The sequence below is a fragment of the Mustelus asterias genome, unplaced genomic scaffold (assembly GCF_964213995.1).
Source record: "Mustelus asterias unplaced genomic scaffold, sMusAst1.hap1.1 HAP1_SCAFFOLD_2485, whole genome shotgun sequence".
NCBI classification, from domain to species: Eukaryota; Metazoa; Chordata; class Chondrichthyes; order Carcharhiniformes; family Triakidae; genus Mustelus; species Mustelus asterias.
This window is the reverse complement of record NW_027592430.1, coordinates 28,012-53,740: the sequence shown is the minus strand read 5'-3', so window position 1 is coordinate 53,740 and position 25,729 is coordinate 28,012. Positions and strand designations below refer to the sequence as shown.

Genomic DNA, 25,729 nt, shown 5'->3' with positions numbered 1-25,729 from the left:
TCTCCCTCAATCCCCCACTCCTCCCCGTCTCCCTCAATCCCCCACTCCTCCCCGTCTCCCTCAATCCCCCACTCCTCCCCGTCTCCCACAATCCCCCACCTACGCCCCGTCTCCCACAATCCCCCACTCCTCCCCGTCTCCCTCAATCCCCCACCTTCTCCCCGTCTCCCTCAATCCCCCACCTACGCCCCGTCTCCCTCAATCTCCCGTCTCCCACAATCCCCCACTCCTCCCCGTCTCCCTCAATCCCCCACCTACGCCCCGTCTCCCTCAATCCCCCACTCCTCCCCGCCTCCCTCAATCCCCCACCTTCTCCCCGTCTCCCTCAATCCCCCACCTTCTCCCCGTCTCCCTCAATCCCCCACCTTCTCCCCGTCTCCCTCAATCCCCCACCTTCTCCCCGTCTCCCACAATCCCCCACCTTCTTCCGTCTCCCTCAATCCCCCACCTTCTTCCGACTCCCTCAATCCCCCACCTTCTTCCGACTCCCTCAATCCCCCACCTTCTCCCCGTCTCCCTCAATCCCCCACCTTCTTCTGTCTCCCTCAATCCCCCACCTTCTCCCCGTCTCCCTCAATCCCCCACCTTCTCCCCGTCTCCCTCAATCCCCCACCTTCTTCCGTCTCCCTCAATCCCCCACCTTCTTCCGTCTCCCTCAATCCCCCACCTTCTTCCGTCTCCCTCAATCCCCCACCTTCTCCCCGTCTCCCTCAATCCCCCACCTTCTCCCCGTCTCCCTCAATCCCCCACCTTCTCCCCGTCTCCCTCAATCCCCCACCTTCTCCCCGTCTCCCTCAATCCCCCACCTTCTCCCGTCTCCCTCAATCCCCCACCTTCTCCCCGTCTCCCTCAATCCCCCACCTTCTCCCCGTCTCCCTCAATCCCCCACCTTCTCCCCATCTCCCTCAATTCCCCGCCTTCTCCCCTCCACCAGCCACCACCCCTGACCCTTCGGCCCATCCGGTTGGGCGATGGGTTCCTTACCAAGGTGCTGGTGTAGGTGGGATCCGAGGAACTCTCCTCCAGGAAGCGAGACAGCCCAAAGTCGGAGACCTTGCACACGAGGTTGCTGTTCACCAGGATGTTGCGTGCCGCCAAGTCGCGGTGGACATAGCTCATGTCGGAAAGGTACCTCATCCCCGAGGCAATGCCTCTCAACATCCCGACCAGCTGGATCGGAGTGAACTGTCTGTCATTCTGCTGTGAGGGGGGGGGGGGGGGGGGGGGGGGGGAGGGGATCAGAAAGCGGGAAGGAAGCAAATTAGACCTTTCATAGAATCATACAATCCTGACAGTGCAGAAGGATGTGGAAATGCCGGCGTTGGACTGGGGTAAACACAGTAAGAAGTTTAACAACACCAGGTTAAAGTCCAACAGGTTTATTTGGTAGCAAAAGCCACACAAGCTTTCGGAGCTGCAAGCCCCTTCTTCAGGTGAGTGGGAATTCTGTTCACAAACAGTGCAGAAGGAGGCCATTCGGTCCATTGGGTCTGCACCAGCGACAAGCCCATCCAGGCTCTCTCCCTGTAACCCTACATTTAGCATGGCCAATCCACCTAACCTGCACATCTTTGAACACTAAGGGACAATTTAGCACGGCCAATCCACCTAACCTGCACATCTTTGGACACTAAGGGGCAATTTAGCATGACCAATCCACCTAACCTGCACATCTTTGGGCACTAAGGGGCAATTTAGCATGGCCAATCCACCTAACCCGAACATCTTTGGACACTAAGGGGCAATTTAGCATGGCCAATCCCCCTAACCTGCACATCTTTGGGCACTAAGGGGCAATTTAGCATGGCCAATCCACCCAACCTGCACATCTTTGGACACTAAGGGGCAATTTAGCATGGCCAATCCACCTAATCTGCACATCTTTGGACACTAAGGGGCAATTTAGCACGGCCAATCCACTTAACCCGAACATCTTTGGACACTAAGGGGCAATTTAGCATGGCCAATCCCCCTAACCTACACTCTTTGGACACTAAGGGGCAATTTCGCATGGCCAATCCACCTAACCTGCACATCTTTGGGCACTAAGGGGCAATTTAGCACGGCCAATCCACCCAACCTGCACATCTTTGGACACTAAGGGGCAATTTAGCACGGCCAATCCACCAAACCCACACATCTTTGGACACTGAGGGGCAATTTAGCATGGCCAATCCACCTAACCTGCACATCTTTGGACACGAAGGGGCAATTTAGCATGGCCAATCCACCTAACCCGAACATCTTTGGACACTAAGGGGCAATTTAGCATGGCCAATCCCCCTAACCTACACTCTTTGGACACTAAGGGGCAATTTAGCATGGCCAATCCACCTAACCTGCACATCTTTGGGCACTAAGGGGCAATTTAGCATGGCCAATCCCCCTAACCTACACTCTTTGGACACTAAGGGGCAATGTGGCATGGCCAATCCCCCTAACCTGCACATCTTTGGGCACTAAGGGGCAATTTAGCATGGCCAATCCACCTAACCTGCACATCTTTGGACACTAAGGGGCAATTTAGCATGGCCAATCCACCTAACCCGAACATCTTTGGACACTAAGGGGCAATTTAGCATGGCCAATCCACCTAACCTGCACATCTTTGGGCACTAAGGGGCAATTTAGCACGGCCAATCCACCCAACCTGCACATCTTTGGACACTAAGGGGCAATTTAGCACGGCCAATCCACCAAACCCACACATCTTTGGACACTGAGGGGCAATTTAGCATGGCCAATCCCCCTAACCTGCACATCTTTGGACACGAAGGGGCAATTTAGCATGGCCAATCCACCTAACCTGCACATCTTTGGACACGAAGGGGCAATTTAGCACGGCCAATCCACCTAACCTGCACATCTTTGGGCACTAAGGGGCAATTTAGCACGGCCAATCCCCCTAACCTGCACATCTTTGGGCACTAAGGGGCAATTTAGCACGGCCAATCCACCTAACCTACACATCTTTGGACACTCTTGATGAAGGGGCAGCGCTCCGAAAGCTCGCGATACCAAATAAACCTGTTGGACTTGAACCTGGTGTTGTGAGACTTCTTACTGTGCTTACCCCAATCCAACGCTGGCAACTCCGCATCATAATTTCAAGAAGAAATTAGATATAGCTCTTGGGGCTGAAGGGATCGAGGGATATGGGGGAAGGGGTGGGGGGGGGGAATCAGGATATTGAATTCGATGATCAGCCATGATCAAAATGAATGGCAGAGCAGGCTTGAAGGGCCGAATGGCCTCCTCCTGCTTCTCGTTTCTTGCTGCGTGTGGAATCTTGCTGTGCACCAAGAGGCCACCAACCTGTCCCACTTGGAGACAAGTAGCTCCACTTCTAAAATGGAGGCCGCTGGGGCCCAGAGGTCTCTGGGACACTCAATGGGGCTGTAAAAGAGGCCGCGGGAAACGCAGTCTCTCTGACGTTCGAGACCCCCGGCCCGTTGCCAAGTGGCGGAACCCAAGCGGCCAAGGGCCACGAGCGTTAATAAATGGCGGCCTTACTAGGTCGGGACCTTGCCAGGCCACAGGACTCGGTAGGTAGGCCGCGATCTTGCCGAATGGCGGACTAGGCCCCAGCGCTGGAAAAAATTGGAAGGGGGAAACATTCTAGCCGAACACTCCAACGACGCGGGAGAGGGGTCGATCCCCCAGAGCCACTCACCCGGAGGAAAGAATCCAGCGCCCCATTCTCCATGAATTCCGTGATGATCATGACCGGGCAGCTGTTGGTGACCACACCCTCCAAGTGGATGATGTTGGGATGGTCAAACTGCCCCATGATGCTGGCCTCGCTCAGAAAGTCCCGCCGCTGCTTGTCCGTGTAGCCCCCTTTAAGTGTCTTGATGGCCGCGTAGATCTCCCGCTTGCCCGGCACCTTCAGCCGTCCCCGGCAAACCTCGCCAAACTCGCCTGGAACGAGGAAAACCGCTCAAGATCACCAACCACCAACCAGAGACAAACAAGAGGCGGCCATCCGCAGAATCCGACAGCGCAGAAGGAGGCCATTCAGCCCATCGAGTCGCACCGGCCACAATCCCTCCCAGGCCCTATCCCCAAAACTGTACATACTTACCCTGCTAATCCCCCTGACACTAAGGGGCAATTTGGCATGGCCAATCCACCTAATCTACACATCTTTGGACACTAAGGGACAATTTAGCATGGCCAATCCACCTAACCTACGCATCTGGGCGGCACGGTAGCACAGTGGTTAGCACTGCTGCTTCACAGCTCCAGGGTCCCGGGTTCGATTCCTGGCTCGCGTCACTGTGTATGTGGAGTTTGCACAATCTCCTCGTGTCTGCGTGGGTTTCCTTCGGGTGCTCCGGTTTCCTCCCACAGTCCAAAGATGTGCGGGTTAGGTTGATTGGCCAGGTTAAAAAATTGCCCCTTAGAGTCCTAAGATGCGTAGGTTAGAGGGATTAGTGGGTAAATATGTGGGGGTAGGGCCTCGGTGGGATTGTGGTCGGTGCAGACTCGATGGGCCGAATGGCCTCCTTCTGCACTGTAGGGTTTCTATGATTTCTATGATCTTTGGACACTAAGGGGCAATTTAGCATGGCCAATCCACCTAACCTGCACATCTTTGGACACTAAGGGGCAATTTAGCATGGCCAATCCACCTAACCTGCACATCTTCGGACACTAAGGGACAATTTAGCATGGCCAATCCACCCAAACTACACATCTTTGGACACTAAGGGACAATTTAGCATGGCCAATCCACCTAACCTGCACATCTTTGGACACTAAGGGGCAATTTAGCACGGCCAATCCACCTAACCAGCACATCTTTGGACACTAAGGGGCAATTTAGCATGGCCTATCCACTTAAGCTACACATCTTTGGAGTGTGGGAGGAAACCGGAGCACCCGGAGGAAACCCACGCAGACACGGGGGAGAATGTGCAGACTCCACAAGGACAGTGACCCGAGCCGGGAGTCGAAACCGGGTCCCTGTGAGGCAGCAGTGCGAAACACTGTGCCACCATACATTGGTAAATATGATGGCAGCACAGTGGTTAGCGCTGCTGCCTCACAGCGCCAGGGACCCGGGTTCGATTCCCAGCCTCGGGTCACTCTCTGTGTGGAGTTTACACGTTCTCCCCGTGTCTGCGTGGGTTTCCTCCGGGTGCTCCCGTTTCCTCCCACAGTCTAAAGGTGTGCGGGTTAGGTGGATTGGCCGCGCTAAATTGCCCCTTCGTGTCAGGGGGACTAGCTAGGGTAAATATATGGCGTCATGGGAATCGGGCCTGGGTGGGATTGTGGTCGGTGCAGACACAATGCGAATGGCCTCCTTCTGCACTGAAGGATTCAGGTCATCCATTTTGGTTGGAATAGCAGCAAAATGGACTATTATTTAAATGGTAAAAAATTGCAGCATGCTGCTGTGCAGAGGGACCTGGGTGTCCTTGTGCAGGAATCTCAAGGAGTTGGTTTGCAGGTGCAGCAGGTAATTAAGAAGGCAAATGGAATTTTGTCCTTCATTGCAAGAGGGATGGAGTTTAAAAACAGCGAGGTTATGTTGCTGCTGTATAAGGTGCTGGTGAGGCCACACCTGGAGTACTGTGTACAGTTTTGGTCTCCTGACTTGAGAAAGGACATACTGGCACTGGAGGGGGTGCAGAGTAAAAGTAAAAGTTTACTTATTGGTCACATTAACTTTAACTTATTGGTTACTTATTGGTTACATTAACACTGCAATGAAGTTACTGTGAAAATCCTCCAGTCGCCACACTCCGGCGCCTGTTCGGGTAACACCGAGGGAGAATTTAGCCAATGCACCCTAACCAGCACGTCTTTCAGACTGTGGGAGGAAACCCACGCAGACACGGGGAGAACGCGCAGACTCCGCACAGACAGTGACCCGAAGCCGGGAATCGAACCCGGGTCCCTGGCGCTGTGAGGCAGCAGTGCTAACCACTGGGCTACCGTCCTGCCCCTCTATGAACGGTATGCTTTGTCTGTATACCGCGCAAGAAACAATATTTTTCACTGTATCCCGATACATGTGACAATAATAAATCAAATCCTTCTCCCCTATGTACTCTATGAAGGGTATGCTTTGTCTGTATAGCACGCAAGAAACAATACTTTTCACCGTATCCCAATACATGACAATAATAAATCAAATCCTTCTCCCCTATGTACTCTATGAACGGTATGCTGTGTCTTGTATCGCGCGCAAGAAACAATACTTTTCACTGTATCCCAATACATGTGACAATAATAAATCAAATCCTTCTCCCCGATGTACTCTATGAACGGTATGCTGTGTCTTGTATAGCGCGCAAGAAACAATACTTTTCACTGTATCCCAATACATGGGACAATGATAAACCAACTCAAAAAACGCATTCCACTCTTTGCGACCTCGCAAAGCTCTTTTTAAAAAAATTAAAATTAACACGGTGTCGTGGCATTGTGAAAATGTTCCAGCAATTCGGGGAAGCAGCGATGTCGTATTGGTTGTGGGGGGGGCGTGAGGGGGGGGGGGGGGTAGGGGGAGGGATAGACAAGGGCGTTCCGCTACAGGACTGGGAAAGGAAATGGGATCGGCAGAATTGAGGAGCCCAAAATATCCCAGAAAAAGCAGCGCAAAGGTGCAGTCAGCGAGTGACGGAGGCCGTTGGAATGTTGCCCTGGATCTCGAGGGGATTGGAGTACAATGGGATGGAAGTTTAGTTTCTGCTGGAGGTCTGCTCAGTTTCCCCATCTGGTAAATGCCGCTCCCAACCCCTGGACACCACATCTCAGGAAGGATATACTGACCGGCGCATACGGGGCGGCGCAGATTCAAGATTCATCGCCAGCCGTTTGTTGGGAGCGAGCGAAAAAACAAAAAAAGACACAGGTCGTCGAAGTTTTTCACCCTGCACCCATCAGGATACCAAACGGGGAACGAGCAATGATTCACACTTCACGGGAAGAGACGAGCAGGTGGAAGAGGGGGAGGGTTGCAAATCTTTTCTTAAAGTTTATTTTTTTAGCGTCACAGGTTGGCTTCCATTAACGCTGCAATGATGTTACTGTGGAAATCCCCCTAGTCGCCCACACTCCTGTTCGGGTAACACTGAGGGAGAATTTCGCACGGCCAATCCACCCTAACCAGCACGTCTTTCGGACTGTGGGAGGAAACTGGAGCACCCGGAGGAAACCCACGCAGACACGGGGAAGAACTCCCGGCTGGGAGTGGATTCCTGACCGGTCGCGGCAGCAGTGGGAGTGCATCAGTTGACTGACGGCTGACAGTTAACTGACAGGCCTCGTTCAAAAAGAGGCAGGTGACTCGGATTGGTGAAGCATCCTCCGGTTCGGGTATTCCCGCGGAACGTCCTAAGGCGGGCCAAGACGGAAAACTCCAACAGCGCGCGACGACGATTATTCCAACTGGCGAGAGAGAGGGAAGGAGTCACCTCGAGGTCTTACATGATGGTCGGAGGTAGGGGGAGGTGGAGAGGACCTATTTCCTTGGGAAAGGGGGATGGATGAAAGCCGGGATGATGACAGGAAACACTTCTCCACTCAAAAATCTGGAACTCGGTTTTTTTTTGGGACGGGAGAGGAACTGAGGGTGGGGAGGATGGAAAAAAAAATCAACTGCAAATTTCAAAACTGGGATTGAGAGAGAGTTTTGAGAGGCGGGACATTCCCGATCAAAATAAAAACTGAAGGCGGGCAGCTGGAGTTAAAATTCGCACCAGCCACGGTCTAATTGGACTGCAGGACAGACTTGATGGGCCGAATGGCCTCCTCCTGTTCCTGCGAACAGCGCCACCACTGGTGGGGAGGGTTTTGGGGGCGGCACGGTGGCCGGCAAGGGGGTCCACACCTACCAGCTCCTATGACCTCTTCAATCTTCACATAGGACACATCAATCTCCTTGGCAAACTCTCGGACAGCCTCGTTGGGGTCCTCGTAGGTGAACGGGTCGATATAAACCTTTATTCCCGCAACAGCTGCAGAGAAATGGAGACTGAGTTCAGTAAAACCCTCAAAGCCTTTCCGTTTCTAATCATGCCGGTCCATTGAGTGAAAGCCACCCCCCCGACCCCCCCACCCCCCCCCAAGAGCTGACAGGCTCCCCCTCGCCCCACCCCAAGCTGACAGGCCCCCAAAGGCGACAGGCCCCCAGAGAAGACAGACTTGGCAGCATCCCCTCCCCTCCGAGCAGAGAGGCGCCCCCTCTCCCTCGAGAGCAAAGAGGCGCCCCCCCCTCGAGAGCAGAGAGGCGCCCCCGCCTCGAGAGCAAAGAGGCGCCCCCCCCCGAGAGCAAAGAGGCGCCTCCCCCTCGAGAGCAAAGAGGCGCCCCCCCCTCGTGAGCAAAGAGGCGCCCACCCCTCGAGAGCAAAGAGGCGCCTCCCCCTCGAGAGCAAAGAGGCGCCCCCCCTCGAGAGCAAAGAGGCGCCCCCCCACCCTCGAGAGCAAAGAGGCGCCCCCCCTCGAGAGCAAAGAGGCGCCCCCCCCTCGAGAGCAAAGAGGCGCCCCCCCCTCGAGAGCAAAGAGGCGCCCCCCCCTCGAGAGCAAAGAGGCGCCCCCCCCTCGAGAGCAAAGAGGCGCCCCCCCCTCGAGAGCAAAGAGGCGCCCCCCCCTCGTGAGCAAAGAGGCGCCCACCCCTCGAGAGCAAAGAGGCGCCTCCCCCTCGAGAGCAAAGAGGCGCCCCCCCCCGAGAGCAAAGAGGCGCCCCCCCCTCGAGAGCAAAGAGGCGCCCCCCCCTCGAGAGCAAAGAGGCGCCGCCCCTCCCTCGAGAGCAAAGAGGCGCCCCCCCCCTCGAGAGCAAAGAGGCGCCCCCCCCTCGAGAGCAAAGAGGCGCCCCCCTCTCGAGAGCAAAGAGGCGCCCCCCCCTCGAAAGCAAAGAGGCGCCCCCCCCCTCGAGAGCAAAGAGGCGCCCCCCCCTCGAGAGCAAAGAGGCGCCCCCCCCTCGAGAGCAAAGAGGCGCCCCCCCCCTCGAGAGCAAAGAGGCGCCCCCCCCCTCGAGAGCAAAGAGGCGCCCCCCCCTGCCAAAACGGAGTAACACCTCCCCCATTCCCCCCCCCCGCCCCCACGAGAGCGGAGAGCGCCCTCGCACACCCCCAGAGCAGAGTGACGCACCCCCCCCCCCACCCCCACCGAGAGCAGAGCGCACCCTCCCACACCCCCAAAGCGGAGTGATGCCCCCCCCCCCCACCTCCCCCGAGAGTGGAGAGGCCCTCCCCTACCCCGAGAGCAGAGCAGACCGCACCCTCCCCACTCCCCCAAGGCACGGATAGGCCCCAAGCCTCAGCATTGGTAGTTGGTTTGTCAGTAAACGGTTTAAAGCAAACTCTACAAATTTAAGCCTCTCCCCCGTTCCGTCTCCCCCAATCCCTTCACCCCGAGGACAAGCCTGGTGGTCTTGGAGGTGTGGAGATGCCGGCGTTGGACTGGGGTGAACACAGGAAGAGTTTTAACAACACCAGGTTAAAGTCCAACAGGTTTATTTGGTAGCAAATGCCATTAGCTTTCGGAGCGCTGCTCCTTCGTCAGATGGAGAGATTGGAAATCTCTATTCCATTCCATCTGACGAAGGAGCAGCGCTCCGAAAGCTAATGGCATTTGCTACCAAATAAACCTGTTGGACTTTAACCTGGTGTTTGTTAAAACTCTTCCTGTCTTGGAGAATGCAGGCCTGAGGCCTGCTTTGGCCCGAATTAAAGCCACTCCTCGGGGGAGGGGGTTTACTCCCGGCTCACACTCACGGTGCGGCCCAGCTGGAGTTACCGCCACCCCACTGGGGTCAAATCGGCGACCCACGACCTCCATGGGTGAAGGGAGAGGAGGGTGCGTGGAAGACCCCATAGCTGGAATTTGAGGGAGAAGTAGGGTGGTGTTGGGGAGGGCGAGGTGAGGAAGCTCGAGGGCTGCTCCCCCAGGGCCAACACTCATCCCCCGCACCGAGTGCCAAACTCCGCAGAATTCAGGCGTGGGATCTTGCTGTGCGCAGGTTAATCGCCAAGTTTCATTCTGGCGGCGCTACGGTGCAGGGGCACAGACAGAGGGGCACAGGCCCCAGGTGCAGAATGCCCCCCTCCCCCAACCAGCCCCGGTCTTCACCTCCCCTGGTTTATTCCGGTTTATTTTACCGCGCCGCGGTGCGCCGAGCGTTCCGGACTCACCGACATTGGGAGGCGTTTTCTCGGAATAGTCCGGATCCCGCTTGCGCTGCTTCCTGCAAGGAACAGGGGAGGGGTCAGATCCGGTCAATGCCCCCCTCCCCCCCCCCCGGCGCCCAGACACCCGCTCCCTCCCCTACCGGCACTCAGACACCACCCCCTCCCCCCCAGCACTCAGAAACCCCTCCTCTTCCGACCCTGGGGCTCAGACACTGCCCCCCCCCTCCGACCCAGGGCTCAGACACCCCCCGCCGCCACCCCCCTGGCCCTCAGACACCCTCCCCCCCCCTCGGCCCCTGGTGCTCAAACAACCCCCCCCCTCCCTTCCCTCGGCTCCCAGCGCTCAGGCACACCCCCCCCCCCCCCCTCCGACCCCTACCCCTCATCTCCCAGAATTCCCCTGCCGGTGTCAAGACACGCACCCCCCCCCCACCCAAGGCAGCCCGCTCCCCCCTCTCCTATCGCCACACACTCTCTCACGCTCTTGCCTCCCCCAAGAACGCCCCCCCCCATACAGAGCAGAGTGAGGGGGGGGTGGGGTCTCTGCAGTGGGGGGTTTCCAACCCAACCCCAGCCCTGGAGAAACAGGGGTCCGTGCACCCTCTACCCCCACCCCCCCCGCCGCGTGGCCCCTTTACCTGAGACAGAAGACAACCAACGCCGCCAACACCAGCAGAACGAAGACAGCGGAAGCGGTGCTGCCAATGAGAAGGAGCTCCTCCTTGCGGCTCTGGGTATCTGCAAGGACAGGGGGGTGACAGAGGTCAGTGAGCCCGCGGCCCAGCGCCCAGTTCGATACCCAATGCCCAGCCTGACACCCAACCCAATGCCCAACTCAACGCCCGAGAGAGGGAGGGAGGGAATTCTAGACATCGGGGGCGTCCCTTGAACCAGCTGAAGCATTGTGGGGAGGGGTTGCTCAAGAGGCCGGAATCAGATGTACGGGGGGGGGGGGTGGGGGGTAACTCCGGAGGGGTCCGCGGGGCCGGAGGGGGATTAAAATGGAGGCTACGAACAAGGTTGGCAGAAAGAGTCCCGGAGGTGAGAGATTTTGGGTACATTGGCGAGAGAGGGAGAGAGAGAGGGACTTGAAGAGGAGGGAGGGAGGCGGGTGCTGGACGGAGCAGAGATGGGGTGGAATCCTTCCCAAAGGCCAGAAGGGGAGGAGATGCCATTGTAAAGAGGAGCAAGGTGAAGAATCGAAGGCGGCATTGGAAAGAAAGCTTCATTTCAAACACGGCGGGGCTCTCCGATCAGGGAAGCATTGTCTTGAGACGCGAGAGAGATCTGGCTCTCAAAACAGAATTCGTCCAAGTATCTGAGGAGAAGCAAGTTGCAGCGAGCTATCAGGGACAGAGCGGGTTGAATGGCCTCCCTCTGTGTGGCAACCATTGGCTATTTTGATGGGCAACTTGCGGCGAAGCCACGTCTTAGGCCTGAGGTTTAGGCGCGATTGGAGCAGCCGGGGCCTACGGGGAGCCAAAAGCCTGGGACTCGCCTGCGCTTCCACCTCGGGTGCGAGCTACCAGGGACAGAGCGGGTTGAATGGCCTCCCTCTGTGTGGCAATTGTAGATTATTTTGATGGGGAACTTGTGGCGATGGTGCGTATTAGGCCCGAGTGCCAACATTTCTGACGCCCCCAGAACAAAACTATTCAAATTAAAAGGCGGTCTTATTTTGTTGTCAGTGACCTCGGGGAGATTTCCAGGGGCAAATCCCGGAGCGATTAGAGTGGCCGGGGCCTACGCGGCAGCCAGAAGCCTGGGACTCGCCTGCGCTTCCGCCCAGGGTGCGAGCTATCAGGAACAGAGCGGGTTGAATGGCCTCCCTGTGTGTGGTAACCATTGGCTATTTTGATGGGGAACTTGCAGCGAAGCCACGTCTTAGGCCTGAGCTTTAGGCGCGATCGGAGCAGCCGGGGCCTACGCGGGAGCCAAAAGCCTGGGACTCGCCTGCGCTTCCGCCCAGGGTGCGGAAGTCCTTCTTGCTGCTGAAGGGGCCGTAGCCCTCCTGGGTCCTGGCTCGGACCTGCACCACGTAAACCATGCCGTTCTTTAGGCCGTCGATCAGCAGCGAGTTGGTGGAGCTGCTGATGTAAGAAGCGCTGCTCTCGTTCTTATCCTGCGAGAATAAATAAAACCAAAGGAAAATAAAATGGGATTCAGTCGGCTAATTCAACTTTGACCAGTCAGTTCCCCGCTCCACCCTTTAAAAGGAATGACCGGCGCTCAAACATCTCCTCACCCAAACCCTCCAGGCACCAGCAACCCTCAACTCAGACAGACAATTCGGACCAGGAGGCGGCCGTTCGGCCCCTCAGGCCTGCTCCTCCAGTCGGCAAGACTGTGGCCGAATTGATTACACACATGGCACGGTGGCACAGCGGTTAGCACTGCTGCCTCACAGCGCCAGGGACCTGGGTTCGATTCCGGCCTCGGGTCACTGTCTGTGCAGAGTTTGCATGTGTTCCCTGCCATGTCTGCGTGGGTTTCCTCCGGGTGCTCAGGTTTCCTCCCATTGTCCAAAGATGTGCAGGTTAGGTGGATTGGCCATGCTAAATTGCCCCTTAGTATCCAAAGATGTGTAGGTTAGGTGGATTGGCCATGCTAAATTGCCCCTTAGTATCCAAAGATGTGTAGGTTAGGTGGATTGGCCATGCTAAATTGCCTCTTAGTATCCAAAGATGTGTAGGTTAGGTGGATTGGCCATGCTAAATTGCCTCTTAGTATCCAAAGATGTGTAGGTTAGGTGGATTGGCCATGCTAAATTGCCCCTTAGTGTCCAAAGATGTGCAGGTTAGGTGGATTGACCATGCTAAATTGCCTCTTAGTATCCAAAGATGTGTAGGTGAGGGGGATTGGCCATGCTAAATTGCCCCTTAGTATCCAAAGCTGTGTAGGTTAGGGGGATTGGCCATGCTAAATTGCCCCTTAGTGTCCAAAGATGTGCGGGTTAGGTGGATGAGCCATACTAAATTATCCCTTAGTGTCCAAAGATGTGCGGGTTAGGGGGATTGGCCATGCTAAATTGTCCCTTAGTGTCCAAAGATGTGTAGGTTAGGGGGATTGGCCATGCTAAATTGTCCCTTAGTGGCCAAAGATGTGTAGGTTAGGGGGATTGGCCATGCTAAATTGTCCCTTAGTGTCCAAAGATGTGTAGGTTAGGGGGATTGGCCATGCTAAATTGTCCCTTAGTATCCAAAGATGTGTAGGTTAGGGGGATTGGCTATGCTAAATTGCCCCTCAGTGTCAGGGAGACTAGCTCGGGTAAATAAATGGGGTTAAGGGGGACAGAGCCTGTGTGGGGTTGTGGACAGTGCAGGCCTCCTTCTGCACTGTCGGGATTCTACAATTCTACCTATCTGTGCCTCTCATCATTTTATAGACTTCTATCAGTCTCCGCCGCTCCAGAGAAAACAACCCTAGCTTTTCCAGCCTCTCCTTATAGCTCAAATCCTCTAATCCAGGCAGCATCCTGGTAAACCGCTTCTGCACCCTCTCCAAAGCCTCCACATCCTTCCTGTAATGTGGCGACAAAATTGAACGCAATATTCTAAGTGCGGCCTAACCAAAGTTTTATAAAGCAACATGACATCCTGCCTCTTGTACTCAGTGCCCCAACCCGGGGAGGCGATGGCCTAGTGGTATTATCGCTGGACTATTAATCCAGAAACTCAGCTAATGTTCTGGGGGACCCGGGTTCGAATCCCGCCACGGCAGATGGTGGAATTTGAATTCAATAAAAAATATCTGGAATTAAGAATCTACTGATGACCCATTGTCAGAAAAACCCATCTGGTTCCTTCAGAGAAGGATATCATAGAAACCCAACAGTGCAGAAGGAGGCCATTTGGCCCATCGAGTCTGCACCGCCCACAATCCCACCAAGGCCTTAGCCCCACTACCCCACACATTTACCCCGCTAATCCCTCTAACCTACACATCCCAGGAGACTAAGGGGCAATTTAGCACGGCCAATCCACCTAACCCGCACATCTTTGCACTGTGGGAGGAAACCGGAGCACCCGGAGGAAACCCACGCAGACACGGGGAGAATGTGCAGACTCCGCACAGACAGTGACCCAAGTCGGGAATCGAACCTGGGTCCTTGGAGCTGTGAGGCAGCAGTGCTAACCACTGTGCCGTCCTTACCCGGTCTGGCCTACATGTGACTCCAGAGCCACAGCAATGTGGTTGACTCTCAACTGCCCTCCAAGGGGCAACTAGGGATGGGCAATAAATGCTGGACCAGCCAGCGACGCCCAATGTTGGTAGATTGAACCAGGACAGGACTTACTCAGTTAATGGTAGGGCGTTGGGGAGAGTTACAGAACAAAGAGATCTAGGGGTACATGTTCACAGCTCCTTGAAAGTGGAGTCACAGGTGGACAGAGTGGTGAAGAAGGCATTCGGCACGCTTGGTTTCATTGATCAGAACATTGAATACAGGAGTTGGGACGTCTGATTGAAGTTGTACAAGACATTAGTAAGGCCACACTTGGAATACTGTGTACAGTTCTGGTCACCCTATTATAGAAAGGATATTATTAAACTAGAAAGCGTGCAGAAAAGATTTACTAGGATGCTACCGGGACTTGATGGTTTGAGTTATAAGGAGAGGCTGGATAGACTGGGACTTTTTTCTCTGGAGCGTAGGAGGCTGAGGGGTGATCTTATAGAGGTCTATAAAATAATGAGGGGCACAGATCAGCTAGATAGTCAACATCTTTTCCCAAAGGTAGGGGAGTCTAAAAATAGAGGGCTTAAGTTTAAGGTGAGAGGGGAGAGATACAAAAGGGTCCAGAGGGGCAATTCTTTCACACAGAGGGTGGTGAGTGTCTGGAACAAGCTGCCAGAGGTAGTAATAGAGGCGGGTACAATTTTGTCTTTTAATAAGCATTTAGACAGAGATGGGCAATAAATGCTGGCCCAGCCAGTGACACCCATGTCCCGCGAATGAATAAAAAAAATTTGGACAGTTACATGGGTAATTTGGGGATAGAGGGATATGGGCCAAACGCAGGCAATTGGGACGGGCTTAGTGGTTAAATAAAAGGGTGACATGGACAGGTTGGGCCGAAGGGCCTGTTTCCATGCTGTAAACCTCTATGACTCTGTCTACTTGCGTGGCCACTTTCAGGGAGCTATGGCCTTGAACCCCCAGATCCCTCTGTACATCAATGCTGTTCAGGGTTCAGCCATGAACTGTACACTTGGCACTTACCCAAGTGTTAAGTGTAAGGCAGAGACTGTTTCTAAGTCACTGGAGTGCGGGCTGCAGCCCCAAAGCTATAACCCCAAACCTACGAGTGCGCCATCACTCCCACGCAGGCTGCGGCCTACCTTGGCCAACAACGGCGGCAGCCCCACCCACCATTTTAAGACAAAGTGACGCACAGACGTGGTTTGCGGTGAGTGGCGAAGGGTCACCGAACCCTCACCAAACCATCCCAGCCCGTTGCCAAACACCCGCTCCACGCCCCTGCCCCCTCACGCACCTTCTCGTAGTACTTGACCTCGTAGTCGAGGACCTGGGCCTGGCCTTGCGGGGCGACGGGCCACTGGAGGGCGAGGCCGTTCCTCGCTGTCGTCGCTGTCTGCAGGATGGTTCCTATGGCGAAGGCGTTGGCTGGAGAACGGCAAAGGGAGAAGGTTGGCACCGACGGGTGTATTTCAGACAGAGATCGATCATTTCTTGATTGGTTAAGGGGGGGGGTCAAAGGTCACGGGGGAAAAAAGGCGGGAGAAGGGTCGAGAAACCTAGCAGCCATGGCGTGGCAAAACCGTTGGGACGAATGGCCCAGCTCTGCTCCAATATCTTACCCCACTAGCCCGACACGGGAAGCCACAGGGGGCGAGAGAGAGAGAGCCCCGATTCTCTTTTGCGGCTTCAGAGACCCTCGAACGTGGGATTGGGGAGGCAACCGAGAGGGGGAGGAGGGTGGGGAAACTCGCGGTACCGACCGAGGGAGGGCTCGCATGGACTTGACAGAAGAGGGAGGGGATGCGGAGGGTGGGGGGAGGTGGGTTGTCGGGTGCACCCCTGATAGAGAGGGAGGGAGGTGAGGAGGGGGGCAAGTGCGCCAATGACAAGGGGCGGTGGTGGCGTGCCATTGTTATGAAGGGGAGGTTGATTCCCTCTCTGAGAACTAGCACCTAACCACACGCAGAGGAATACCGCGCCTCATAATCATAATCTCACGTCATTTATCTCACCAACAGTGAACAGGTTCACTAAACTATTAACAAACCAAATAAAACAATTCTAATGGAATGCTGTTTAGATCAATAAAATTCCCACTCACTAACAAAACATTTAATTTTTAGTCTCTCTCTAAATTACAACCAGGTTTGCCACCTTGCGGAATCCTCTGTCTTCTTTCCTATTGAGATGAGGCTTTCTTTTAAGACATAAACGCAGCTTATGAGAGCCAGCCAGTCTCTCTCTCTGAGAGCTGTGAACGGTGACACTGTCTTTTGTCTCACTGCCCCCGCCGCACCGTCTCTTATACCCCTGATGACATACCGATACGTCTCACAATATGATTGGTTCTCCGGTTACCAAAACGCCAATTGCGAATCTAATAGGCGCTTGGTGGCTAAGTGCCCAATTTAATCTGACATTCAAATGCTTAAAGCCTGTTACCAAAGCAACACTGCTGCTTGGCCTTTGACACAATGTTTCAGTCTGTGTACTGCGTGTGCACCTGTAAACTCTACAGCAAAAAAAACACGACCTTTTCAAGAGATAATTTTTCCAACTTCGCAACACCATAGAAACGCAGAAGATAGGAGCAGGAGGAGGCCATTCGGCCCTTCGAGCCTGCTCCGCCATTCATCACCATCATGGCTGATCATCCAACTCAATAGCCTAATCCTGCTTTCCCCCCATAACCTTTGACCCCATTCCCCCCCAGTGCTCTATCCAGCCGCCTCTTGAATACATTCAATGTTTTGGCATCAACTACTTCCTGTGGGAATGAATTCCACAGGCTCACCGGGTGAAGAAATGTCTCCTCACCTCCGTCCTAAATGGTCTCCCCCGAATCCTCAGACTGGGACCCCCTAGACTCCCCCCACCATCGGGAACATCCTCCCTGCATCTACCCTGTCTAGTCCTGTTAGAATTTTATAAGTCTCTATGAGATCCCCCCTCATTCGTCTGAACTCCAGTGAAAACAATCCTAACCCGGTCAATCTCTCCTCACACATCAGTCCCGCCATCCCCGGAATCAGCCGGGTAAACCTTCGCTGCACTCCCTCCAGAGCAAGAACATCCTTCCTCAGAAAAGGAGACCAAAACTGCACACAATACTCTAGGTGTGACCTCACCAAGGCCCTGTATCATCGCAACAACACATCCCTGCTCCTGTACTCGAAACCTCTCGCAATGAAGGCCAACATACCATTTGCCTTCTTTACCGCCTGCTGCACCTGCATGCTTACCTTCAGCGACTGGTGCACAAGGACACCCAGGTCCCTCTGCACACTCCCCTCTCCCAATTTACAGCCACTCAGGTAGTAATCTGCCACCTTGTTTTTGTCTCCAAACCTCTCATTTATCCAAACTAAACTGCATCTGCCACTGATTTGCCCACTCACCCAACCTGTCCAGATCATTCTGAAGGATCTCTGCATCCGGGTCACAGTTCACCCTCCCACCCAACTTGGTGTCATCTGCAAACTTAGACATGTTCCCACAATATGACTGGTTCACAGACTGAAACATTGTGTCAAAGGCCAAACAACAGTGTTGCTTTGGTAACAGGCTTTAAGCATTTGAAAGTTGCCCAATCAGTTTAAATTAGGCACTTAGCGACCAGCAACCTGTTAGATATGGTGGCACAGTGGGTTAGCGCTGCTGCCTCACAGCGCCAGGGACCCGCGTTCGATTCCCGGCTCGGGTCACTGTCTGTGCGGAGACTGCACATTCTCCCCGTGTCTGCGTGGGTTTCCTCCGGGTGCTCCGGTTTCCTCCCACAGTCCGAAAGACGTGCAGGTTAGGGTGCATTGGCCGTGCTAAATTGGCTCAAGAGAGATTGGGTAAACTGGGGTTGTTCTCCTTGGAAAGACGGAGAATGAGGGGAGATCTAATAGAGGTGTACAAGATTATGAAGGGGATCGATAGTTATAGGACGGGGCATAGAGTATAAAAGTTGGGGTCTGATGTTGCAGATGTATAGAACGTTGGTTCGGCCGCATTTGGAATACTGCGTCCAGTTCTGGTCGCCACACTACCAGAAGGACGTGGAGGCTTTGGAGAGAGTACAGAGGAGGTTTACCAGGATGTTGCCTGGTATGGAGGGGCTTAGTTATGAGGAGAGATTGGGGAAACTGGGGTTGTTCTCACTGGAAAGACGGAGGATGAGGGGAGACTTAATAGAGGTGTATAAAATTATGAAAGGCATAGATAGGGTGAACGGTGGGAAGCTTTTCCCCAGGTCGGTGGTGACGTTCACGAGGGGTCATAGGTTCAAGGTGAAGGGGGGGAGGTTGAACACAGATATCAGAAGGACATATTTTACACAGAGGGTGGTGGGGGCCTGGAATGCGCTGCCGGGCAAGGTGGTGGAGGCGGACACACTGGGAACATTTAAGACTTATCGAGACAGCCATATGAACGGAGTGGGAATGGAGGGATACAAAAGAATGGTCTAGTTTGGACCGGGGAGCGGCGCAGGCTTGGAGGGCCGAAGGGCCTGTTCCTGTGCTGTATTGTTCTTTGTTCTTTGATAGGGTGAACGGTGGGAAGCTTTTTCCCAGATCAGAAGTGACGATCACGAGGGGTCACGGGCTCAAGGTGAGAGGGGCGAAGTATAACTCAGATGTTAGAGGGATGTTTTTTACACAGAGGGTGGTGGGGGCCTGGAATGCGCTGCCAAGTAGGGTGGTGGAGGCAGACACACTGACATCGTTTAAGACTTACCTGGATGGTCACATGAGCAGCCTGGGAATGGAGGGATACAAACGATTGGTCTAGTTGGACCAAGGAGCGGCACAGGCTTGGAGGGCCGAAGGGCCTGTTTCCTGTGCTGTACTGTTCTTTGTTCTTTAAGTGTCTGGGGGATTAGCAGGGTCAATATGCGGGATGATGGGAATGGGGCCTGGGTGGGATTGTGGCCGGTGCGGACTCGATGGGCCGAATGGCCTCCTTCTGCACTGCGGGGATACTATAAAGCAGAGGAAAAGACTGCGATTGGCTGTCCTCACAGAGGGAATAGAAGGTGCGAATGGCCAAATGGCAGAGAAGCTGTGACAGATGAAGATGTTGGGGGAGTGGGGATGGAGGGAGGGGGAATGTAGAAAAGGGGAAGCGGGGGGGGGGGGGGGAAGAAAAGAGAAGGAGGATGAAGTTGGGGAGGGGGAAAGAAAAATGAAGACAGACAATAAAGGAATAAAAAGGCGGAGAACAGGAAAAAAATAAATTCACAAACAAGGGGGCCGAGATGGGGTAGAGCGGATCGAGTGAAAATTGTTGAACTTGATGTTGAGGTGGGAACGCTGTGAAGTGCCTCGCCGGGAGACGGGATGTTGTTCCTCCAGCTGAGCGTCACTGGAACATCATGGCTGGCCAAGGACAGACATGTGGGAGCAGGATTGTGTGTTAAAAAGGCAAGCAACTGGAAGGAGATTTTCCAGCGTTTTCCCTTTTGGTTTCAGATTCCGCAGTAATCTGCTTTGACGATGTATGGGAATCGGGGCTGGGTGGTCGGCGCAGATTCGATGGGCTGAATGGCCTCCTTCTGCACTTAACCTGAACATCTTTGGACACAAAGATCATTAATGTGTATCGTAGAAACCCTACAGTGCAGAAGGAGGCCATTGGGCCCAATCGAGTCTGCGCCGACCACAATCCCACCCAGGCCCTACCCCCTACATATTTACCCACTATTCCCTCTAACCTACGCATCTCAGGACACTAAGGGGCAATTTTTAACCTGGCCAATCAACCTAACCCGCACATCTTTGGACTGTGGGAGGAAACCGGAGCACCCGGAGGAAACCCACGCAGACACGGGGAGAATGTGCAAACTCCACACAAACAGTGACCCCAAGCCGGGAATCGAACCCGGGACCCTGGAGCTGTGAAGCAGCAGCGCTAACCCACTGTGCCAACCCATGTATATATGGTGAATCGATGGGGTCCCAGCACCTATTCCTGTGGCACAACGCTAGTTAGGGCCTGCCAATTTGAAAAGCCTGACATTTGTCGGAGAGAGGGTGGGGGCGGGGGAGAGGGGGTTGGGGGGGGCGGGGGAGAGGGGAGGGGGGGGGTGTGGGGAGAGGGGGCGGGGGAGAGGGGGTTGGGGGGGGGCGGGGGAGAGGGGGTTGGAGGGGGGGAGGGCGGGGGAGAGGGGGGGGGGGCGGGGGAGAGGGGAGGGGGGGCGGGGGAGGGGGGGCGGGGGAGAGGGGAGGGGGGCGCGGGAGAGGGGGTTGGGGGGGGCGGGGGAGAGGGGAGGGGGGGGTGTGGGGAGAGGGGAGGGGGGGGCGTGGGGAGAGGGGAGGGGGGGGCGTGGGGAGAGGGGAGGGGGGGCGTGGGGAGAGGGAGGGGAGGGGGGGCGTGGGGAGAGGGGAGGGGGGGGGCGTGGGGAGAGGGGAGGGGGGGCGTGGGGAGAGGGGAGGGGGGCGTGGGGAGAGGGGAGGGGGTGCGTGGGGAGAGGGGAGGGGGGGCGTGGGGAGAGGGGAGGGGGGGGCGTGGGGAGAGGGGAGGGGGGGGCGTGGGGAGAGGGGAGGGGGGGGCGTGGGGAGAGGGGAGGGGGGGCGTGGGAGAGGGGAGGGGGGGCGTGGGGAGAGGGGAGGGGGGGCGTGGGGAGAGGGAGGGGGGGGCGTGGGGAGAGGGGAGGGGGGGCGTGGGGAGAGGGGAGGGGGGGCGTGGGAGAGGGGAGGGGGGGGCGTGGGGAGAGGGGAGGGGGGGCGTGGGGAGAGGGGAGGGGGGGGCGTGGGGAGAGGGAGGGGGGGCGTGGGGAGAGGGGAGGGGGGGCGTGGGGAGAGGGGAGGGGGGGCGTGGGGAGAGGGGAGGGGGGGCGTGGGGAGAGGGGAGGGGGGCGTGGGGAGAGGGGAGGGGGGGGCGTGGGGAGAGCGGAGGGGGGGGCGTGGGGAGAGGGGAGGGGGGGGCGTGGGAGAGGGGAGGGGGGGCGTGGGGAGAGGGGAGGGGGGGCGTGGGGAGAGGGGAGGGGGGGCGTGGGGAGAGGGGAGGGGGGGGCGTGGGGAGAGGGGAGGGGGGGGAGAGGGGAGGGGGGGGCGTGGGGAGAGGGGAGGGGGGGCGTGGGGAGAGGGGGGGGGGCATGGGGAGAGGGGAGGGGGGGCGTGGGGAGAGGGGAGGGGGGGGCGTGGGGAGAGGGGAGGGGGGCGTGGGGAGAGGGGAGGGGGGGGCGTGGGGAGAGGGGAGGGGGGGGCGTGGGGAGAGGGGAGGGGGGGCGGGGGGAGAGGGGTTGGGGGGGGGCGGGGGAGAGGGAGGGGGGGCGTGGGGGAGAGGGGAGGGGGGGCGTGGGGAGAGGGGGGGGGCGTGGGGAGAGGGGGGGGGCGTGGGGAGAGGGGAGGGGGGGCGTGGGGAGAGGGGAGGGGGGGCGTGGAGAGAGGGGAAGGGGGGGGCGTGGGGAGAGGGGGTTGGGGGGGGCGTGGGGAGAGGGGAGGGGGGGGCGGGGGGAGAGGGGAGGGGGGGGCGTGGGGAGAGGGGGGGGCGTGGGGAGAGGGAGGGGGGGCGGGGGGAGAGGGAGGGGGGGCGTGGGGAGAGGGGAGGGGGGGCGTGGGGAGAGGGGATTGGGGGGGGCGTGGGGGGGGTGTAGGTGTACACAGAAGAGGTGGTGGTAGATTCGGGAGGGAGGTACGCGGAGGGGAAGGGGGCGAATGCAGAGCAGAGGGACATCCCGCTCCCCAAGGCCTCACTCACCCTCCTGGCTGGTGGTGACATTCACGGAGGCCGCTCTGGGCGCATGCGAGCTCTGCCCCGACACACCGTTGCGAGCCTGGACCTCGAAGGCGTACAGGGTGTGGCCCTGCAGGTGACTGACCCGCACTCGCCGCTGTCTGAGAGACGCCTGCCGGGGGGTGAATCGGACACCGTCCTCGCACGGCCCGCAGGATCCCGGCTTGGCGCACTTGAGGCACTGCACCGCGTAGGTGACGTCTTCCCTCCCGCCACTGTGCTCCGGCTCGCTCCACTCCAGGGTCACCGTGGTGTCATTCACACTGGCCTTCAGCGCCCGAGGCTTCGAGGGAATGGCTGCAATTCATCACATAAGGATCATGAGTAAAGCTCCCTCTACACTGTCCCCCGTCAAACACTCCCAGGACAGGTACAGCACGGGGTTAGATACAGAGTAAAGCTCCCTCTACACTGTCCCCCATCAAACACTCCCAGGACAGCTACAGCACGGGGTTAGATACAGAGTAAAGCTCCCTCTACACTGTCCCTATCAAACACTCCCAGGACAGGGACAGCACGGGTAGATACAGAGTAAAGCTCCCTCTACACTGTCTCCCATCAAACACTCCCAGGACAGCTACAGCACGGGGTTAGATACAGAGTAAAGGTCCCTATACACTGTCCCCATCAAACACTCCCAGGACAGGTACAGCACGGGGTTAGATACAGAGTAAAGCTCCCTCTACACTGTCCCCCATCAAACACTCCCAGGACAGGGACAGCACGGGGTAGATACAGAGTAAAGCTCCCTCTACACTGTCCCCCATCAAACACTCCAGGACAGCTACAGCACGGGGTTAGATACAGAGTAAGGCTCCCTCTACACTGTCCCTATCAAACACTCCCAGGACAGGGACAGCACGGGGTAGATACAGAGTAAAGCTCCCTCTACACTGTCTCCCATCAAACACTCCCAGGACAGGTACAGCACGGGGTTAGATACAGAGTAAAGGTCCCTATACACTGTCCCCATCAAACACTCCCAGGACAGGTACAGCACGGAGTTAGATACAGAGTAAAGCTCCCTCTGCACTGTTCCCCCATCAAACACTCCCAGGACAGTTACAGCACGGGGTTAGATACAGAGTAAAGCTCCCTCTACACGGTCCCCATCAAACACTCCCAGGACAGGTACAGCACGGGGTTAGATACAGAGTAAAGCTCCCTCTACACTGCCCCCATCAAACACTCCCAGGACAGGTACAGCACGGGGTTAGGTACAGAGTAAAGCTCCCTCTACACTGTCCCCATCAAACACTCCCAGGACAGGTACAGCACGGGGTTAGATACAGAGTAAAGCTCCCTCCACACTGTCCCCCATCAAACACTCCCAGGACAGGGACAGCACGGGGTTAGATACAGAGTAAAGCTCCCTCCACACTGTCCCCCATCAAACACTCCCAGGACAGGGACAGCACGGGGTTAGATACAGAGTAAAGCTCCCTCCACACTGTCCCCCATCAAACACTCCCAGGACAGGTACAGCACGGGGTTAGATACAGAGTAAAGCTCCCTCTACACTGTCCCCCATCAAACACTCCCAGGACAGGTACAGCACGGGGTTAGATACAGGGTGAAGCGACACACGATTCCTCTGGAACCCCCCCTCTCCCCTTCACTTACTTGTACAGGGCATCTCGGGGTGGTCATTGCTGGCTCGATAGTGCTCCCGCTGGCAGCTGCAGGAAGTGGCGCCCTGCGAGGTTGCCTCGCTGTTGCGGGGACAAAGGCTGCAAGGCCCCTCTCCTTGGCTGGCCTTGAAATTGCCAACGGCGCAGGCTGGATGGGGGAGGGGGAAACAAAATGCGACACCCGCATTAAACCTTCGGGGGGACAAAAAATCCGCAGGCTTCCAAACGCGGAGGGAGTTTCCAGAACATTCCGTCAGCCGCCTCAGGCTCGATGTCGGTCAGTCTTCGACTATTGGCCACACCGATTGCCCACTTCCTCCCCCTCCCACAGCTCGCTCCCCTCGAACCCCCCCGCGTAATTGACGACCGTGGCTCTACAGGGGATGCATCTCAGTCGACTGTCTCTCATGCAAGGGGTTTAAAAGGTTCATCAATTTCGCGGGGGGGACGGGCGGCAGCTGGGAAAATGGAGGCATGGGAAAAGGGTTCGGGCAAGCAAAGACCACCAGCAGATGAAAATGGCGCGGGCATCGCGGTTTACTAAGATACGGGGGTGAGGGGGCTTGGTTCGATAGAAAATGGCAGCGAGTAGGGGGGGGTGCCAACAGACACCGTAAGTCTTTGCCCTGCTGTCATGTCTTCAGTCCCTCAACCGCACAAGCAAGGCCTTTGACAAGGTACCGCATGGTAGGTTGTTGCATAAAGTTAAATCTCACGGGATCCAGGGTGAGGTATCTACATGGATACAAAATTGGCTTCTTGACAGAAGCCAGAGGGTGGTTGTAGAGAGTTGTTTTTCAAACTGGAGGCCTGTGACCAACGGTGTGCCTCAGGGATCAGTGCTGGGCCCACTGTTATTTGTCATTTATATTAATGATTTGGATGAGAATATAGGGGGCATGGTTAGTAAGTTTGCAGATGACACCAAGATTGGTGGCATAGTGGACAGTGAAGAAAGTTATCTCCAATTGCAACGGGATCTTGATCTAATTGGGCCAGTGGGCTGACGAATGGCAGATGGAGTTTAATTTAGACAAATGCGAGGTGATGCATTTTGGTAGATTGAACCAGGGCAGGACTTACTCAGTTAATGGCAGGGCGTTGGAGAGAGTTACAGAACAAAGAGATCTAGGGGTACATGTTCATAGCTCCTTGAAAGTGGAGTCACAGGTGGACAGAGTGGTGAAGAAGGCATTCGGCACGCTTGGTTTCATCGGTCAGAACATTGAATACAGGAGTTGGGACGTCTTGTTGAAGTTGTACAAGACATTGGTAAGGCCACACTTGGAATACTGTGTGCAGTTCTGGTCACCCTATTATAGAAAGGATATTATTAAACTAGAAAGAGTGCAGAAAAGATTTACTAGGATGCTACCGGGACTTGATGGATTGAGTTATAAGGAGAGGCTGGATAGACTGGGACTTTTTTCCCTGGAGCATAGGAGGCTGAGGGGTGATCTTATAGAGGTCTATAAAATAATGAGGGGCACAGATCAGCTAGATAGTCAATATCTTTTCCCAAAGGTAGGGGAGTCTAAAACTAGAGGGCATAGGTTTAAGGCGAGAGGGGAGAGATACAAAAGGGTCCAGAGGGGCAATTTATTCACACAGAGGGTGGTGAGTGTCTGGAACAAGCTGCCAGAGGTAGTAGTAGAGGCGGGTACAATTTTGTCTTTTAAAAAGCGTTTAGACAGTTACATGGGTACGATGGGTATAGAGGGATATGGGCCAAACGCGGGCAATTGGGACTAGCTTAGGGGTTTAAAAATAAAAAGGGGCGGCATGGACAAGTTGGGCCGAAGGGCCTGTTTCCATGCTGTAAACCGCTATGACTCTATGAGCATGTCTCGGCCGTGAGGCAGGCAGCCATTTTGTGCACAGCAAGCTCCCATCAATGGAGAGGGAGGCGTGGTGGCCCCATCACTGCACTGGGAGCCCTATGTCCTGATGCTCTGGGGCGGAGGGTGAGGGGGGTGGGGGTGGGGTGGTGGAAGAGGGGTTTTGGGGGGGAAAGAGTGGGAGGGCTGGCC

General features: G+C 56.1%; 1 protein-coding gene across 1 annotated transcript in view; it reads right to left on the bottom strand.

Annotated features, from left to right (window-relative positions):
• Positions 1–948: 948 nt before the first annotated feature.
• LOC144489740 (ephrin type-B receptor 3-like) overlaps positions 949–25,729 on the bottom strand; it is a gene marked incomplete at its 3' end in the record, with an annotated part of 32,342 nt that continues 7,561 nt past the window's right edge. Inside the window, exons 3-11 of the mRNA XM_078207594.1 lie at positions 23,692–23,847; positions 22,033–22,365; positions 15,641–15,771; positions 12,096–12,264; positions 10,781–10,880; positions 10,146–10,198; positions 7,848–7,970; positions 3,674–3,921; positions 949–1,200 (exon numbers count right to left, since the gene is read on the bottom strand). Coding sequence (XP_078063720.1) covers positions 949–1,200; positions 3,674–3,921; positions 7,848–7,970; positions 10,146–10,198; positions 10,781–10,880; positions 12,096–12,264; positions 15,641–15,771; positions 22,033–22,365; positions 23,692–23,847 — 1,565 coding nt within the window. The remainder of the gene's footprint in view (positions 1,201–3,673; positions 3,922–7,847; positions 7,971–10,145; positions 10,199–10,780; positions 10,881–12,095; positions 12,265–15,640; positions 15,772–22,032; positions 22,366–23,691; positions 23,848–25,729) is intronic.